Source organism: Clinocottus analis, unplaced genomic scaffold (assembly GCF_023055335.1).
Source record: "Clinocottus analis isolate CAN_PGR_092001 unplaced genomic scaffold, fCliAna1.0.p SCAF_32, whole genome shotgun sequence".
Lineage (NCBI taxonomy): Eukaryota > Metazoa > Chordata > Actinopteri > Perciformes > Cottidae > Clinocottus > Clinocottus analis.
In genome coordinates, this window is record NW_027176065.1 from 1,845,992 (window position 1) to 1,865,991 (window position 20,000).

The 20,000-nt window shown below is 50.6% G+C and overlaps 1 protein-coding gene across 4 annotated transcripts in view; it reads right to left on the bottom strand.

Annotated features, from left to right (window-relative positions):
• The window catches only part of arhgef10la (Rho guanine nucleotide exchange factor (GEF) 10-like a), an 89,798-nt gene that overhangs the window by 28,370 nt on the left and 41,428 nt on the right, over positions 1-20,000 (bottom strand). For all 4 annotated transcript variants that reach the window (XM_068595931.1, XM_068595932.1, XM_068595930.1 and 1 more), the window contains 2 exons: positions 19,651-19,772; positions 2,865-2,951 (listed from right to left, as the gene is read on the bottom strand). In XM_068595931.1, the coding sequence (XP_068452032.1) occupies positions 2,865-2,951; positions 19,651-19,772 (209 nt within the window). The remainder of the gene's footprint in view (positions 1-2,864; positions 2,952-19,650; positions 19,773-20,000) is intronic.

Below are 20,000 nucleotides of genomic sequence, written 5' to 3' on the forward strand. Positions count from 1 at the left end.
GGAGGCTTCACTTCCTGTGCAGCACATCCGCGTTGGTGTGTTCAGAGCCTCCAACCTCTCCGCTGCCTTCCAATTAAAGCGCATCGCTCCGCTCCCAAACAATTAAAGTGTCGCTCTGGGTTTTCAATATGATTCCAATTCAGTCATTACTCGCCTCGGTGGCTGTCCAGATAAAACCATGTGCTGCTCGGAGAAAAAAGAGGAAAGAAAGCAGGACGGCTGACGAAGACACCAAAGATGTCCCCCCCCCCTCCTCCTCCTCCCCTATGAATCAATGCTGTGAATGTGACAGCAGCTAAATATAGTCTTTAGCTGCTCTGCTCCACGCTCACCCTTATTTGCATGCAATCATTTGTTTGATTTGTATCAGCGAGCGGGATCTGGACAGCAGCGATCCCGCGGGCTCTGGAGACCGAGCCAGAACAAATAACGCTCTGTTGCACAGGGACGAACAAGAGAGGGGGAAGATAGGGAGGACTTATCTTGCAGCGAGAAGCCGAAAAAAACACACGGCTCAAGTGAGTCTGTGCAACCGGAGCCGGAGGCAAGAAGCCCCCCCCCCCCCCCCATCCAGACTCCTCCCACAATTTACACATTCACCTCCCAAACTCCTCCGCTCACCACTATCAGCACTGACGCTGTCAACGAACACTTTCCCTCCTCTTCCTCCTCTTTTCAATCCTCCCTCCCCCGACATCCAGTGCGAATGTCCTGACAAAGTCATCGCGAGTAATTTAGCCAAATAGATATCTGGAGTCGTGCCCTGGCCAGATCCCCGCTCTCGGCTCGGGAGGAAGCAGAAACTTCCCAAACAGTGAATCGCTCTGCCAGCGTTAATTAGACCGCTCTGGCGGCGGCGAGGAGAGCGTGGGAAAAGAGTCTCCACGGTGGCACTCTGTGCTCGGTGTGTTGGCCACAATAGGACGGCCAAAACGCGCCGGTCACCAGATTGTTGGTGTTCTCCGACGCGTCCCAAGCTTCCCGTCGTCAACAGAAAGCATCAGAGCCGAGTCTCCCATTGGACGCAGTGAATCAGTGGGCGGGCTTTAGAACGGAGCGCCACTCCAAACATCCGCGTACGTCCTCGATCTCAAATCTACGACTCAGGATGAGAAGTGAAAGAGTGAACTGGATTTAATGGAGACTTCATTGAAAACACGTATGAGTTCAGAGTTGTGGACCAGTGGGACCAGTGGGACCAGCGAGGTGAAGGCCAACAGGGGAACACTGGGAATCAGGCCGATGGGACACAACGCCATCACTCTGACCAAAGCAGCAGAAATCCCCGTGGCCCATCTCACTCTCACATGATTGGTGTCATCTCCTATTCGACAAGCCCGCAGGGAGGTGGAACCAAACTGTGGGCGGGACGTTCAGCCGCTCGTCATCTGGTCTCTGTGGTCACGTCTTCGTACCGGACAAAACCTCGCTGAGCTTTGGAGGTCGGATCCTCCCGAGAGGCTGATCCACCGTCTGCGAGGTCAGAACTCCTGAATGAGCGGGAAGGTCTCGTGAAACCGACTTGACGAGACGGTGGTGATTTAAAAAATGTATAAAACGTGGACTCTTCAGTAAAAGACCAAAGCAAAAAGTGAGTCAAGGTAATCTGGATCTTTGATGCCTTCAGAATACGAACGCTCCTCTTCCCAAACGTCCTTTTGGTCTCGGCTGGGAAACATTTCACCGCTATTGAAATGCAAAGTCTTTTTTGTAGAATACCGAACGCGACTGCCTCCCAAATACAAATATGCAATTAAAATTCAATCAAGAGATGCGTTTCCTGTTTACTGAGCGAGGCTGGATGTGTTCCTGCTCTAAGTCCTGATCCACTCTGAAGGAAAACTTCATTGAAGTGACTTGAAATTTAAATGAAATGTACTTTGTGTTGACCTAGAAAAGTCTGAGAAAAATAAGAACTTTGTATGATTGACGAGCCGTCAGAGCTCGTCAGATGCCCTAGATGCTCTCAATACCCTACATGCCGGGGATGCCCTAGATGCCCTCGGTGCCCTCGGTGCCCTTGTTGCCCTGGATGCCCTAGTTGCCCTAGGTGCCCTTGTTGCCCTCGATGCCCTCGATGCCCTAGTTGCCCTGGTTGCCCTAAATGCCCTAGTTGCCCTCGATGCCCTAGTTGCCCTCGATGCCCTAGTTGCCCTCGATGCCCTAGTTGCCCTGGTTGCCCTAGTTGCCCTCGGTGCCCTCGATGCCCTCGGTGCCCTCGATGCCCTGAAACCGGCTCCACCGTGTCTCTTGCCCCTTGGAGGGGCATCCAGTCCTCTCAGCAGCAGAAGTCTGAGGCGTTGACTCGTCGCTGTCCTGGAGGACCTGCACTGGATTTAGCCCCTCTTCAGGTGGAAAAGGAGGATTATCTGTAGCTGCTAAACTGCCCACGTTCTCCAAAAAGAAAAGGGAACAAAAAATTGACCCGTAGAGATGAATAGCAGAGTCTCTGCATCGCTGCTCCCCTGAAGCCCTCCTACTTTCCTGGACCAGCTTTAGTGCCTCAAGTCGGGGGATTGTGATGTGATAGTCTGGCGGCGCACTTTGCCCGCTCATCATAAAACACTCACAGCAGCTTCCCAGCAGCCTTCACTCTGCACCGCATGCGTTCAGATCCAGGAGACATTTCAGAGCCATTTCTTAGCCTTGAGACACATTTTTAATGTCTTTTAATGAACGGGAGCGAAGTGTGGAAAGAAGTTTTAATGGACACGGTAATTGTGTTAAAAGCTAAAAATATCTGCAACTGTAAATATGCATTGTTTTCGCCTTGTCATTTGTTTCAGGTATTTGGCATTCCAGTGTGTGGGTGTCTGTGTGTGTCTGTGTGTGTGTGCGCGTCAGAAACCCATTACAGTACTTACCCAGAAGTAGCCTTGGGGTAAGGAGGTGCTCGCTGCAGAGAAGCCCAACAATGCACAGTGAACCGGGTTGTGGAGGGCGGCTTCAAGCTACAACAGACAAAATGAACATTGATTTAGTGTCACGGCTCAATACAGACGCCAGAGTTTCTCATTCTTTTGACGCATCCCCCAAAAAACACACAGAACTGGGCCTGAATGGCTCACTTGTCATCGGGTGGTTGCTCACCACAAAGAGCCTGAACCACAAGAACCTTGAGAGGAAACCAGTGGCGGCCGACCTCGCCGCCGCCCGAGGCCGTGGATGATAAGTTTGTGACTTCTCTCCAGCGCCCCCGGCTCTGTCCACCGGGGGCGCTGTCCTTAGTGCCGCCGTCAGGGCGGGGGTCGGCCCCCTAAAGGGCGTCAGGGGTCTGCGGCGATGTCGGCGACCCGTCTAGAAACACCGAGTCAGAGGGTCTGAACCCCGTCGCGCAGTAACGGTGAGTGTAAGGTGGTGGTGGTGGTGGAGGTGTTAGGTGGTGGTGGTGGTGTAAGGTGGTGGTGGTGGTGTAAGGTGGTGGTGGAGGTGTTAGGTGGTGGTGGTGGTGGTGGAGGTGTTAGGTGGTGGTGTAAAGTGGTGGTGGTGGTGTAAGGTGGTGGTGCTGGTGGAGGTGTTAGATGGTGGTGTTAGGTGGTGCTGGTGTTAGTTGGTGGTGGAGGTGGTAGGTGGTGTTAGGTGGTGGTGGAGGTGTTAGGTGCTGGTGGTGCTGGTGTTAGGTGGTGGTGGTGGTGTAAGGTGGTGGTGCTGGTGTAAGGTGGTGGTGCTGGTGGAGGTGTTAGGTGGTGCTGGTGTTAGGTGGTGGTGGAGGTGTTAGGTGGTGTTAGGTGGTGGTGTTAGGTGGTGGTGGTGGTGGTGGTGTAAGGTGGTGATGGTGGTGTAAGGTGGTGGTGCTGGTGGAGGTGTTAGGTGGTGGTGTTAGGTGGTGCTGGTGTTAGGTGGTGTTAGGTGGTGGTGGAGGTGTTAGGTGGTGGTGGTGCTGGTGTTAGGTGGTGTTGGTGGTGTTAGGAGGTGGTGGAGGTGTTAGGTGGTGGTGGTGCTGGTGTTAGGTGGTGTTAGGTGGTGGTGTTAGGTGGTGGTGGAGGTGTTAGGTGGTGGTGGTGCTGGTGTTAGGTGGTGTTAGGTGGTGTTGGTGGTGTTAGGTGGTGGTGGAGGTGTTAGGTGGTGGTGGTGCTGGTGTTAGGTGGTGTTAGGTGGTGGTGTTAGGTGGTGGTGGAGGTGTTAGGTGGAGGTGTTAGGTGGTGGTGGTGTTAGGTGGTGGTGTTAGGTGGTGGTGGTGCTGGTGTTAGGTGCTGGTGTTAGGTGGTGGTGGTGCTGGTGTTAGGTGCTGGTGTTAGGTGGTGGTGGAGGTGTTAGGTGGAGGTGTTAGGTGGTGGTGGAGGTGTTAGGTGGAGGTGTTAGGTGGAGGTGCTGGTGTTAGGTGGAGGTGTTAGGTGGTGGTGGTGCTGGTGTTAGGTGGTGGTGTTAGGTGGTGGTGGTGCTGGTGTTAGGTGGTGGTGTTAGGTGGTGGTGGAGGTGTTAGGTGGTGGTGCTGGTGTTAGGTGGTGGTGGAGGTGTTAGGTGCTGGTGGAGGTGTTAGGTGGTGGTGCTGGTGTTAGGTGCTGGTGTTAGGTGGTGGTGTTGGGTGGTGGTGGAGGTGTTAGGTGCTGGTGTTAGGTGGTGGTGTTAGGTGGTGGTGCTGGTGTTAGGTGGTGGTGTTAGGTGGTGGTGGAGGTGTTAGGTGGAGGTGTTAGGTGCTGGTGTTAGGTGGTGGTGGAGGTGTTAGGTGGTGGTGTTAGGTGGTGGTGGAGGTGTTAGGTGGTGGTGTTAGGTGGTGGTGGAGGTGTTAGGTGCTGGTGTTAGGTGGTGGTGTTAGGTGGTGGTGGAGGTGTTAGGTGGTGGTGTTAGGTGGTGGTGGAGGTGTTAGGTGCTGGTGTTAGGTGGTGGTGTTAGGTGGTGGTGGAGGTGTTAGGTGCTGGTGTTAGGTGGTGGTGGAGGTGTTAGGTGGTGGTGTTAGGTGGTGGTGGAGGTGTTAGGTGGTGGTGTTAGGTGGTGGTGGAGGTGTTAGGTGCTGGTGTTAGGTGGTGGTGGAGGTGTTAGGTGGTGGTGTTAGGTGGTGGTGGAGGTGTTAGGTGGTGGTGTTGGGTGGTGGTGGAGGTGTTAGGTGCTGGTGTTAGGTGGTTGTGGAGGTGTTAGGTGGTGGTGCTGGTGTTAGGTGGTGGTGTTAGGTGGTGGTGGAGGTGTTAGGTGGAGGTGTTAGGTGCTGGTGGAGGTGTTAGGTGGTGGTGGAGGTGTTAGGTGGAGGTGTTAGGTGGTGGTGTTAGGTGGTGGTGTTAGGTGCTGGTGTTAGGTGGTGGTGGAGGTGTTAGGTGGTGGTGCTGGTGTTAGGTGCTGGTGTTAGGTGCTGGTGGAGGTGTTAGGTGGTGGTGGAGGTGTTAGGTGCTGGTGTTAGGTGGTGGTGGAGGTGTTAGGTGGTGGTGGAGGTGTTAGGTGCTGGTGTTAGGTGGTGGTGTTTGAGAGGGAGGAGTCAGGGAACAGAGGGTCAGCGATGAGCGCCGCAGGTCTCTAGCTGTCGTCACGGCGACAGCAAACCATCAATCACAGGTAATGTACAGCGTCTCGGGCCAGGCCCCGCCCCCTTCTCTGTTGTTGCGTGTTTGTAAACAGTAAACAAAGACAGGACGCCCTCCCTCCATCATTCCTCCACGTCTCCCTCCATTCATATTCACTACGCAGACGTTCAGCTCGTCCTCTCCATCAATCTCTCTGTCCCACTTTCCCTTCTCTCTTTCCCATCATTCACTCTCTTCCTCTCTTCTTCTTCTCTCTCTCCATCTCCGTCTGCCAGCCCTCCATCAAGACCAGGGAAACGTTTTTCTGATAGGTAATGAAGTGGCAGCCATAATAGTGTCCGTAAGGAAGAGAGAGAGAGAGAGAGAGAGAGAGAGAGAGAGAGAGAGAGAGAGAGAGAGAGACAGAGAGAGAGAGAGAGAGAGAGAGAGAGAGAGAGAGACAGAGAGAGAGAGGGAGACAGAGACAGAGAGAGAGAGAGAGAGAGAGAGAGAGAGACAGAGAGAGAGAGAGAGAGAGAGAGAGAGAGAGAGACAGCGAGAGAGAGAGAGACAGAGAGAGAGAGAGAGAGAGACAGAGAGAGAGAGAGAGAGAGAGAGAGAGAGAGAGAGAGAGAGACAGAGAGAGAGAGAGAGAGAGAGAGAGAGAGACATGGTGGACCATGGGATCCTCAGCTCTGTCCTGGATGCTGCAGCTAGTTCCATGTCGAGCGTCGCGGGTTAATCGTCTTCCAGCGGAGGCGTCGTGTGTTCTGGCTCTCTGGAGACGAGATGCTCGTGGCCATCGCAGCAGCAGAGCAGGAATGCACACTGAAGTGTAAATGAAGAGAATTGTTCCTTAATGAGATGATTACCGCTTGAACATGTGATGTGGGTAAGAAATGTCCTTTTGGAACATAATACACGTGCGCTATTTTGCAGATGACAGCCTATTATTCGTAGGAAATGTCAAACAGCACTCTCTCCACACGACGTAAGAATTAAACACATTGTCCATGTTATGAGTTTGGAAGTAAGCATTCCATGTGAGAGCGGCTCGGTGTGCAGCAGATCCCTGAGGACCGGGATGGATCCTGATCCCACTAAAGTGCAGACTGGGATCATTACAGTAAACCACCGCTCCCCTGACTGGACTGGCAAAGCGACCGGGAGAACGCAGCAGCTCGTGTGGGTCATTTGAATGTGGAAATCATTTCGATTGGACACAAAGGAAATGTTGTCTTCGGCAAAGAGCGTCTTCGTCGGCGATCCAGATGCTAACACGGCTAATCACGAGACGCCAGTTAATAATGAATGAGACCCCAGCGTTCTCGGAGCCAATCGCCGGTCCTGTTTAAAGCACGCACTCCGTGTGTGTGTGTTTCGTTGGGAAGTTGAGAAGCTGCAGCTATTCCCAGGTGCGGCGGCACGGTGAGCCTGTGAAGCCGGCTGATGAATGTATGATGGAGGACTTTGGGGAGCGTGGGCTGGAAGAGGGAGGAAACGGGCAGGTGAGCTAATTAAAGCGAGATTTGTTGATGTGGCGAGAGGGCGGCCTCCCAGCTGCTGGTTACCAGTGACCCCGTGGTCGACAGAGAGTCCGCCCCACCCATTACCCCGAGAGAGCGCCGGCCCATATGCTGGTTCCAGGTGGCAGCGGTTATCCACCGCTTTCCTGGAACGATAAATGTAAAATGTGTGTAATTGCACCGATTCCTGCAGGACGGGAGGAGATGTTCCATTTAGCTCGACTGTCTTCTTCCTGCCTGGTGAGGCGCCCACGGCTTTGGCTCCGAGTGTCGGCCGACGTGAGGACGGGTGGTTATTGGTGGTGGACTAATATGACAGCGAAGGGTTTTTAATGATTCATGCTTTTGGCTGTCAGACTGTCTGAGCGGTGTCCCCTTGGTGAGGGTGACTTCTCTAAATCCAATTAATGTTGTTTCACTTCCCGCAGGCTACTCAGGTGCACTGATGCCCCTTACAGCAACACTGCTCTGCAAGCACTGAGATCTGCTGGGGGGAGGGGGGGGGTGACAGCCGCCATCCAAACAGGGTCCATGCATCATATACACCCGGGGGGGGTGTGGGCTATATAATATTATCAATGACAAGACACACTGCAGCCAGCGACGCATTGTTTGGCCTCCGCCGTGCTTATGTAATGGATTCTCTTTATTGGAAAGAGTTCCTCTTCCTCACTTATGAGATTCTGCATTAAGCAAAAACTCATGAGCACGCACTTCTGCACTGCGAAGGAGGAAGGGGGGGGGATAAAAAACGAGTTCGCAAATATTATATATTGCACTGTATAGCCTGCTGAAAATCAAATAAAAAATATCATCATCGTAAAAACGGCCTGCGTTCGGAGAGGCGGTGCTGTATATTAAACCCAGGGACGGGAAATATGGATGCACTTTTTTCCTCCTAATTCCATAGTCACAGTGCCTTCCCCCCAATTCCACATACCAACAATCTTTTACACGCACTAACAAGCACTAATAGAAAACTTCCACTGTTTATTAACTGGTAATTGACTGGTGCTGGCGCCCCCCCCCCCCACACACACACACACACACACACCGCCGGAGGCTGCAGGACGACGGGCCACAGAGCCAATTGCCAGTCAACCTGAAATTGCTTACATCCAGAGCGCGCTGCAGGTAATGCACACTAAACAAGCTGCCGACACCAGAGACTCCGCAAAGTTGCTGCTGGAGTTGTCAAGAAGCCGAGCGCTGGTGGGCAGCGGCGTCTCTTCATTGATTTCTTGGAGGAATATAAAACGATGCTGAGGTTTTTTGACGATGTTTTTGTCTATTTTGACCTTTTCCTGTCAACATAAGTTGTGTAACAGCGCGTCTGCAGCGTCCATCGGGATGAGAACGCGCTCTGCAGCCGGCGCTAATTCAGTAACTGATAATGACCTTCTCTCAGATAATGACTGCTAATGTTCTACATCCGTAACATGCAATTGGTTCATCCTCTGAGGACCAGAAGGATGGCAGGAAGATCCTTCCTGCTTTGTTTGCTTTCAGATGTTTTTTCTCTCTTTGTGCTAGAAAGTGAAGAGGTGAGCGAACAAAAAACGCTGAAACTTTCACACAGTTAAACAAAAAAACAATAAGACTGTTGTCAAGAAAAATCTGTGCAGCTGGAAAAACAAACGAAAGATCTGTAAATAAAACAGGTGCTGAGGTCTGGAAGAACAAAATCAAGATATGCAAAACCTCTAATGCACGAGGTGGAGTTCCTGAGGTCACACGGTCAGTTTAAGAAGAAAGTGAACTTCATTTCAGACGCCGCTACGTTTCAGTCCCACTTATTAGTTCCTTTCTTCAACAAGAGCTACGTTTTGGCTAAACGCTGCTCTAAACGCTGCGCTGACATGACCGAGTCTGAAAGCCCTCCATCTCCAGAAGGTTGGGAACCTTTTCTCTGAAAGAAGTAATAAAATAGAATTTCGGACGCTTGCATCATTTCTCCTCTGGCAGGTGTGGCGTTGCATGAAGGTAATTTCTGATATCAAAGACAAAGCATTCAGTTGAATGAAGAAAGAAAAGACGAAGATGTTACCTGTTTAACAAATGTTTTTGCTCGACTGTGGGAATTTTTGAGGGGAAGGATTCATTTAATCCTGAAGGAGTACAAACATGTATTATCTATATTTTAATCAGGGTTTATCTCACATATATAACATATACATACATATCTGACAGATATATCCATATCTAATATATACATACATATCTATCAGAAACATATCTATCAGATACATATCTGATATATACATACATATCGGATAGATACATATCTGATATATACATACATATCTGATAGATACATATCTGATATATACATACATATCTGATAGATACATATCTGATATATACATACATATCTGATAGATACATATCTGATATATACATACATATCTGATAGATACATATCTGATAGATATGTATCTGTCAGATATGTATCTATCAGATATGTATCTGATAGATACATATCTGATAGATACATACATATCTGATAGATACATATCAGATACATACATATCAGATACATACATATCAGATAGATACTCTTGTGAGGTGTATGCTCCATGAACACTGTCAGGGTAACGCAACACAACCACAAACTGCTGCCTCCTGAACGACCAAACGGTTGAACCAACGCTCCTAGAAAACACCTATTGCAGGACTATTGTATGAGGTCGCATTAGTTTGAGTGTGTCATCGTATCTGATGATCTGTTTTGTATGTATCTATCAGATATGTATCTATCAGATATGTATCTATCAGATATGTATCTATCAGATATGTATCTATCAGATATGTATCTATCAGATATGTATGTATCTGATATGTATCTATCAGATATGTATGTATCTGATATGTATGTATCTGATATGTATGTATCTGATATGTATCTGTCAGATATGTATGTATCAGATATGTATGTATATATCAGATATGTATGTATATATCAGATATGTATGTATATATCAGATATGTATGTATATATCAGATATGTATGAGAACATCAGCAGCACAAGCTGCTTCCTCCAAAGTGATCACACAGCTGCCAACTGAGGGTATATGCACAGTATGGAGTCTCCATAAGCCCTTATGCACACACACACACACACACACACACACACACACACACACACACACACACACACACACAGTGTGGGGACAGCAGAGCCTGTTTGCTCATCATGTGTTTTCCAATGCTTGGTACTCGTAATGAAGCTAATACAAAAGGACGTCAGGATCAAAGTTGGAACTCGTTTTTTCGTGTTATGATTTCAGAGCTCGATGTCGCTCTGCCAGTTTAAAATTCCTCCCGCACCTCCACGACATCAAAGGAGCGCGACCACCTGCTGCGCTGGCGGGCCTGCGTATACGTTCAGAATATTCAAAGTCATCGGAAGACAATGCGGTTGAAGCATCTGCGCTGAGGCGGAGCTGCTGGTTCTGAACCCTCGTACGAGCGTCAGCTGCAGGAGAACTAGACCACCTGACCCGACGGCTGATCATTCAAACCGGCTCAGGACGTTCTCCTCACTTTAATAACGCCGTCTGTGCAGCGGCGGTTCTCCTGCCCCCCCGGCGGTGCCGCAGATCTTATCGCGCAATAAGTGGAATGAAGTTGGAGAGCGGTTTTGCATATCGGCGCTCAGAGCCGGCGCCTGACATCGCTGTGACATCACAAACTCATATTCATGACTGAGGTTCTGCTCCCTGCGTGTCCTTCAGCGCTCGCAGCCGAACGCTGCAACACGGCCAACAAATGTGATGCAAATTCACTGTGTCGCTATGCCCCCTTTATCCCACACACACACACACACACACACACACACACACACACACACACACACAGCTGACTCCTGCGGACATGGCAGTTCCAGCTCTGGATGAAAGCTGCGTGCTGGCCGGCATTAATGGGTTCAACAGAGAACCACGGGGCCAAAAACTTCTGTGTAGTCAATCACTCCTCCATCTTCCCCTCCGACGGAGACGGGACACATCCACACAGGAGGGTGTGTGTGTGTGTGTGTGTGTGTGTGTGTGTGTGTGTGTGTGTGTGTGTGGGTGGGGGGGGCGTGGCCTGGACCAGCTCTGGATGATCTTAACCTCAAAGACAGACCAACACAACTGTTTGTCAACACGGTACCAGATGAAACCCGGGCACGAGGGTGGAGGCTTTCCTCTAATCCTCCATCAGATGGCAGGGAGCCGCAGAACAAAAGGGCGGTGCGGCGGCACTCTGGCGGCGGCGGCGGCACTCTGGCGGCGGCAGCGGCGCTCTGGCGGCGCCAGCCGGCCGGCCGCCATGTGGCGGTACTTTTGCCAAAGGAAGCTCCGCATATGGAGGAGCACCTCCCGGACATTTAGACTCGGCCTCTTGTACGATGTCGGGTCCTGATTCTGCGGCGGCTGTTTGGCCGACTGAGACAAGCAGGAAGTCGCGAGTTCCTCAAACAGGAACCTGATCGTTCAAACCGCCGCTCTCCCATCGATTCAAGCCCGTAAACTCGTATTCAGCAATTTACATCTTTTACATCCACGATATCACAACCGCCAACCATTTCATGACCGAGCTAAAAAAACATCAAATAACAAAGATCATTACTCAGAACTTTCTACACTTAGCCACTTGTAAATATCACAGTAGCTCCTGTTTGCAGTCCTTCATAAGAGACAAAGACAACCTGTCGTTGAAACCTCTCAACACATCGAGCGGCGTCCAGAAAGCAAGAAGACTAATTAGCAGAGCGGAGAACAAGCAGCGAGCGCATCGCTGCAACAGACAGGATTTGTTTGCCACGATAGGAAATCAAAGAGGAGAGAGAGAGAGAGAGAGAGAGAGAGAGAGAGAGAGAGAGAGCCCTTCTTCCCCTTTTCCTTTTGAATTGATGCCGTTTTGCCTCCACATTGACGTGGAGGAAAGAATGTGACCAAATGAGCTCATTTAGCAGATCTGCAGGAGTTCCCTTCTGGGTGCATAGAGTGTTCCCGCTTGCTATCTTGACGAGTGCAGAGCGAGCAGCGACTCGGCAGAGGAGGAGGACGCTGCTCTGAGGCTCCGCTGGAGCGCCTTGGATTCCCTGTAATTAGTATGTTAACTGTCAGAGCATCAGGCCGCGGCGCCGTGCGGCTGGAGGGCGTGCCCGCGTCTCGGCAGACGCAGCAGCGCCCTCTGTTGGCGGGGAGAGCAGCGACGGGGAAGGCAACGAGACGAGCGGCGCAAAGCCTTTAACTGCACTGTAATTGCCATGTAAATTAAAGCGAGGCAACTGAACGTACATGCGGCATATTAATCTGTTTAGTGCACCTTAACTGTGAAAATCAGACTGAGCGGTTGAAAAAAGAAAAAGAAAAGAAAACACCCTGATCCTGTCATTACATCGGCAAATTAAAAAATCCCCAAATCCTTTTTACCGTCTCTGTTCCAGCTGTTTAGTAAATTAATTAGAAGCTCAGGTGCACGGGACGCCGCGATGACACCACTGGATTAGCATGCTGATGCTAACGCGGTCGCTCTGGGACCCGTTTCAATTCACCTCGTCTTCATGTCCACACACACACACACACACACACACACACACACACACACACACACACACACACACACACACACAGATGCAATCTGCTCTTATTGGTTACATAATCTTTTCTTTTGGAACACGAATTAATCTGATTTAAGCGTAACGTGTGTGTGTATTTACATATATATATACATATATATATGTATATTTCATGACCTCTCTGGTGCACCTCGGTGCAGCCTCCTGTGTGGTGACACCAGCTGTCAGTCACCTGAGAGCTGGCGTCTACTTTTCTGCCTGCGTGGCTCTTCGGCTCTCTGCTGCTGACGTGAAGCTTCTCTCAGCAAGCTGCTGATTTCTGGCCCTGAAAGTACTTTAGAACCATTACTGGAGTTTCATAAAATTGACTTCTGAGGCAGAGTTAATATAGAGATCCAGATCTGCAAAAGGAGAAGCGCCTCCTCTCTCTCTCTCTCTCTCCCTCCCTCCCTCTCGGTGCATTAGTTTAGAGGTTAGAAACTGTCACAACTCTCTGATTGTAAATGTTAAAGTTGGACTTTAAGGTCCTGAGCTCCTGGATCGGCGTGTAGAGCGGTCAGAGCTGCTGATGTCACGTTGCCTGTTCTCCTGAGCGTGCGGTGCGTCTGGGTTTGTGGAGGCTTATTCCCTCTCATTTCCATCCTCAGCAGCAGCACTGAGGCAGCGCTGCTGCTTTCTCTTCAGTGGAGGAAACTGGTCACATGTTCACAGCGAGCGGCTCCAGGATGTAGAGCGACGTTGGAGTGGAGCGCCGGTCTCACCTCTGCGTTTTCACCAAACACACAAATCAAATCAAAATGGATCGAGAGACGCGTTACACTGAATTCCTTCGCTCTAGACGGAGCTCTAGACGAGGCTCTAGACGAAGCTCTAGACGAGGCTCCAGACGAGGCTCCAGACGAGGCTCCAGACGAAGCTCTAGACGAAGCTCTAGATGAATCTCTAGATGAAGCTCCAGACGAGGCTCTAGACGAGGCTCCAGACGAGGCTCCAGACGAGGCTCTAGACGAAGCTCTAGATGAATCTCTAGATGAAGCTCCAGACGAGGCTCTAGACGAGGCTCTAGACGAATCTCTAGATGAAGCTCTAGACGAGGCTCTAGACGAGGCTCTAGATGAATCTCTAGATGAATCTCTAGACGAGGCTCTAGACGAGGCTCCAGGCGAGGCTCTAGACGAGGCTCTAGATGAAGCTCCAGATGAGGCTCTAGATGAAGCTCTAGACGAGGCTCTAGATGAAGCTCTAGACGAGGCTCCAGACGAGGCTCTAGATGAAGCTCCAGACGAGGCTCTAGATGAAGCTCTAGATGAAGCTCTAGACGAAGCTCTATACAAGTCTCTAGATGAAGCTCTAGGCGAGGCTCTAGGCGAGGCTCTAGATGAAGCTCTGGACGAGGCTCTAGATGAAGCTCTGGACGAGGCTCTAGACGAGGCTCTGGACGAGGCTCTAGACGAGGCTCTGGACGAGGCTCTAGACGGAGCTCTAGACGAGGCTCTAGACAAAGTTCTAGACGAGGCTCTAGATGAAGCTCTAGACGAGGCTCTAGACGAGGCTCTGGACGAGGCTCTAGATGAAGCGCTAGACGAGGCTCTAGACGAGGCTCTAGACGGAGCTCTAGACGGAGCTCTAGACGAGGCTCTAGACAAAGTTCTAGACGAGGCTCTGGACGAGGCTCTAGACAAAGCTCTAGACGAGGATCTAGACAAAGCTCTAGACGAGGCTCTAGATGAAGCTCTAGACGAGGCTCTAGATGAAGTTCTAGACGAGGCTCCAGACGAGGCTCTAGATGAAGCTCCAGACGAGGCTCTAGACAAGGCTCTAGATGAAGCTCTAGATGAGGCTCAAGATGAAGCTCTAGACGAAGCTCTATACAAGTCTCTAGATGAAGCTCTAGACGAGGCTCTAGATGAAGCTCTGGACGAGGCTCTAGACGAGGCTCTGGACGAGGCTCTAGACGGAGCTCTAGACGAGGCTCTAGACAAAGTTCTAGACGAGGCTCTAGATGAAGCTCTAGACGAGGCTCTAGACGAGGCTCTGGACGAGGCTCTAGATAAAGCTCTAGACGAGGCTCTAGGCAAAGTTCTAGACGAGGCTCTAGACGGAGCTCTAGACGAGGCTCTAGACAAAGTTCTAGACGAGGCTCTAGACGAGGCTCTAGACAAAGCTCTAGACGAGGCTCTAGACAAAGCTCTAGACGAGGCTCTAGATGAAGCTCTAGACGAGGCTCTAGACGGAGCTCTAGAAGGCTCTGGTCTGAGCGTTGGTGCGTCCTGCTGTTTGTGTTGTGCCGTTCGGCAGGAGGACATTACTGCAGCGGTGGAGAGGAAGCTGCCACGAGTGCTTAGAAGCAGCTTGTAATCCAGCCGGCTGATATCTGCTTCTCTGTAAAGGCGGAGAACGACCTTCAGGAAACACGGAGGGGGAAGCGTCGCATTGAGGCGTCAACGCGAAGACTTTACCTTAAAGAAATTACAAGAAGGGGAGAAACAAAAGCAGGCCAGAGGAAATAAATCAGCAGAACGGTGTGGCAGCAGGGAAACGCCACCTTTTCACACTGTCCTCTTTTTTAATCTATATTTCATAACATGGTTTCTCATATGCACACACACACACACACACACTTATTTCCTTCATCCTTACAGTCAGAGCCGCTGAGTTCCAGACAATGCGGTGCACAAAGTGTTCATGCCACTCAACAAGCTAATTTTTCCAGCACACGCAGAAGCTTTCATGTGGCGAGCTGAAAGCACGGAGCGCCGCCTGAAAAGCACACGGCTAGTCAGAGTTAACAGGCAGCAGCTAGTCAGAGTTAACAGGCAGCAGCTAGTCAGAGTTAACAGGTAGCAGCTAGTCAGAGTTAACAGGCAGCAGCTAGTCAGAGTTAACAGGCAGCAGCTAGTCAGAGTTAACAGGCAGCAGCTAGTCAGAGTTAACAGGCAGCAGCTAGTCAGAGTTAACAGGCAGCAGCTAGTCAGAGTTAACAGGCAGCAGCTAGTCAGAGTTAACAGGTAGCAGCTAGTCAGAGTTAACAGGTAGCAGCTAGTCAGAGTTAACAGGCAGCAGCTAGTCAGAGTTAACAGGTAGCAGCTAGTCAGAGTTAACAGGCAGCAGCTAGTCAGAGTTAACAGGCAGCAGCTAGTCAGAGTTAACAGGCAGCAGCTAGTCAGAGTTAACAGGCAGCAGCTAGTCAGAGTTAACAGGCAGCAGCTAGTCAGAGTTAACAGGTAGCAGCTAGTCAGAGTTAACAGGCAGCAGCTAGTCAGAGTTAACAGGTAGCAGCTAGTCAGAGTTAACAGGTAGCAGCTAGTCAGAGTTAACAGGCAGCAGCTAGTCAGAGTTAACAGGTAGCAGCTAGTCAGAGTTAACAGGCAGCAGCTAGTCAGAGTTAACAGGTAGCAGCTAGTCAGAGTTAACAGGTAGCAGCTAGTCAGAGTTAACAGGCATCACCCAGTCGACCCGGCACAGTGCGATAAAGACAGAAACGAGGACCAGTCAGGCGTTCGGTGGACGAGAGACGGACATGAACACGTGTTGATCCATGTAAACTAGTGAGTGTGTAACCGGTGAGTTGTGACTGAGCTTCTTCAGCGTTTCTTCTCCCTGCAGCCGAGACACTGAGGCTAATCCTCTCAGGAGAGGAGAGCGGGCGCTAACCCGACGCGGCCGAACCCTTCCCCAGTTTGTCATTACGCACTTCAAAGCATACGTGATGAAATCCCCGAGGTGTTATCAGAGCTCTGGCACGCTGCGTCTGTGAGCCTCATGGAAACACGCCGCTGCTCCCAGAGTCTTTGTAGCCGAAGATGTTTAGGGACCTTTTAGAGTTGCAGAGGAGATGCGTTGGAGAATCATTACGCCGCCGTGAGATTCCTGTCGCGCTCGCCAATGAAATACTGCACACACACACACACACACACACACACACACTAATGGCCATGCGCCTCTTTGAGAATGTTGAGATCGGGACAGGAAGCATTGATCTTCTTCAAAGCTCCTTTGAATGAGTGTGTGTAATGAAATACAGCGGTGAGGAAATGTGTGTCAGACAGAGACGGGCTCATAATTTAAGCCATTCAGTTCCATCAGTGACGCCATCGAATGCCACTTGTCGTACAGCGCGCTGAGCCGTCTGATGATTTAATTCATAAACGCTCCTGTTAGAGGTCCTCACACGCTGAAGGAAACAGCTGGTTCATCCAGTCAGGCGAGTTAAGTTAAGACGCAGATGGGAATAAAGAGAAGTCACCAAAAGGTTTTATTCCTGATCCGGCCGCTGCGTCTGGGCCATCGATTGAAAAGGTCTGCGAACTCTCGCTCATTGTTTCGTTTGGCGCTCGGTCGATAAAACGTCAGAGAATAATGAAAAGATTCAGATTCCCTCGAGGCGACGTCTGTGGATCCATGTTCTGTCCCAAATGATCCACGAAGATGAAGGAAAAGCTTGAGTTTGGCATCCTTCTTCGACATTTAATGAATCGATTGTAAAAACAGTGGGCGACGTTTATCAGTCGATTGTGTGCGTTTGTGACATTTTGTTCTGAATGTTAAATATCTGTTTATCTGGAAGAACTACAGGCATCCGTCCAATAAAATAAATACCATGCTGACGTGCTACTCGCTCTATGACAAAACAAAAAGCTTTTCATTCATTTTTAACAGCTGATTCTCCTGATTCAGCGGTTTTCATCTCCTAATAATCTCTTAACCCAACTTCATCACACTCTTCCTCTGCGCTGCTTCATCTCTCAGAGAGCGAGTGTCTGAACAACGAGGACATCCGACTGAGGTTTGTCTATTAACGAAGAGAGCGTCCGGTCCTGTGTGTGTGTGTGTGTGTGTGTGTGTGTGTGTGTGTGTGTGTGTGTGTGTGTGTGTGTGTGAGAGAGAGAAAGACAAGGAGAAAATGAAAGAGATAAATTGAGGAGTCCGTCTCCCCGCTGTTCTCTCTCAGCAGACTTTGAGATAAGGTTTATCTCCGGCGCTAACGAGACTTCCCTCAGGTGACCTGACGTGGTGTTCATGCTACGCTGCTTCATGCTACGCTGCTTCATGCTACGCTGCTTCATGCTACGCTGCTTTGGAACTTTATTTTTATGTTTTGGGGAAATGGCTTCGGCCCCTTCGGCCACATCTCTTTTAATCTGGGATTTCTTTCCCTCTTCTTCTTCGTGGCCTCCCTCGTCTTCATCCTTTCTCCTCACTGTAACTCAGACTGCCAAGAGAAGCTGCGAGAGCTGCAGGAAGAGATGCTGCTGGAGCTTTGGCACAGAGAGAGTCCCAGAGGCGAAGATGGAGGAGGGAGGTGGAGGAGGGAGGTGGAGGGGAGGGGGGCTGAGTTAAGCCCCTAATCACAGTCTGCTCTGCATGAAGGACTTAAAGTCACTCCATTTAATGCTACCTTCTCTTTAGAAAATAAAGAGGGAAAGAAATACCACTGCTTACCTCTCCAGCTTCCTGATACCCCCCGCTACCCCATTCTTGTGATGCAGAGAGGCAGAGAGGCAGAGATGCAGAAAGGCAGAGAGGCAGAGATGCAGAAAGGCAGAGAGGCAGAGAGGCAGAGAGGCAGAGATGCAGAAAGGCAGAGAGGCAGAGATGCAGAAAGGCAGAGAGGCAGAGATGCAGAAAGGCAGAGAGGCAGAGATGCAGAAAGGCAGAGAGGCAGAGAGGCAGAGAGGCAGAGATGCAGAGAGGCAGAGAGGCAGAAAGGCAGAGAGGCAGAGATGCAGAGAGGCAGAGATGCAGAGAGGCAGAGATGCAGAGATGCAGAGAGGCAGAGAGGCAGAGAGGCAGAGAGCCAGAGAGGCAGAGATGCAGAGATGCAGAGATGCAGAGAGGCAGAGAGGCAGAGAGGCAGAGAGGCGCTCAAACATCAGCGTGCCGCCGTGTCCGGCGCTCAGCTGCTCCGTCACGTCGCTCGTGAGGAGAAACAGGCTCTGATCCTCCAGAGCGTCCCTCTGGCTCTAAATGCATGAATCACCTCGGCTCCGCCTCCGGCCAGGTGGAACGACCTTTTGGCAGAACGCTCAGAGATCTTTTGGGTGCCCCCCCCCCCCCTTCACCCCCCTACTGTGTCAAAGCTACACCTTCAGCTGCCGCTTCACCTCGGCTTCCTGTCTCGCCGGCAGACTGCGCGTCTTAATCTGATGCTGAACATTGATTTGTGCTCGCGTGTCCCACAGCCATTAAGATAATTGCATGATCACTTGATAACTTCCTCCCCCAGTTGCCGTGGTAATGTACCCCCCCCCCTCCACACCTCCACCTTCCTCACCCATAACCACGTTATGGAGAAGAAGATGTGGTCAGGAATATCATCTTTCAGCCCCCTGCAAATTGATTTCAGAGCATTTCCACTGACTTCCAAACCTCTTGTAGTCCACCGCTCACCTGCGCTGACCGTGTGATCTATCGGAGGCTTCTCGCCTTCACAGCTTGTATTGATCGCAGCGCTCCAGCTCTGGTGTCACCTTGTGGTCCCACCAGGTGTGTTGGAGTGAGATCATCGCCCAGACGATGTGTTTTCAGCTGCGAGGGCCGGACGAGTGGGCTTTGATTGCTTTCAATGGGGGCTGAGCTGTTAAATGGCGCTATGATCTCTGGCAACAAAATCTTTATTAAAGTAAAGATCCGGCCGCCACGATGGACTAATGGCTGCTGAGGAGGAGGAAGAGGAGGAAGTCAAATTGTTTCTGACGGATCGAGTCAAACGGAAGCACTTTGCCTCCTGAGAAGAGACGCAGAGACGCACTTTACATGCAGCAGAATATATATATATATATATATATATATATATATATATATATATATATATATATATATATATATATATATAGTGAGTGAGTGAGTGAGTGAGTGAGAGAGAGAGAGAGAGAGATCGAACGCAGCAAAGCAAGAGTCCACATGACCGTGAACGTGTTCCCGGTCATGTGGACTCTTGCGTTGCTGCGTTGCTGCGTTGCTGCGTTGCTGCGTTGCTGTACGTGTCGTGTTCTTCAGGATGGATCACGTGTGCAAACAGGCATGAAAAGACGACGACATTCAGATGTTCTTTTTACAACAAGCGCTCACTGTTCAAGACAACATTTAGATGGAGATCTGTTGAGATCCTTTCTCTTTCTTTACCTTTCTCTCCGGTGACTTGGTGGCGTAGACGGGCATGTGGCAGGCGAGCAGCGGACATGAAAACGGCGCCACGGCCTTCCCTTCGTCCTGTCCACACAGCCAGCCCGCTGAGTTCTCCTCCCCTGGAAGAGAAGACAGTCAAGAACGTGTTGCTGTAGTTTACCAACTTGCTTTGTTTCCTGACAGTTTGACCCTCGCAGCGAGCCGCAGCCTCGTTCCAGCTTCACGTCGACGCCACGCACAATGACCAGCGAGGCGTTTTGCTGCCGCAGGTGTGACCTGTACGGACGCCGTTATCGGCGTGTGAACGTTACACTCGGCCCGAGGCGTGTTCCCGGGTCGTAGGAGGC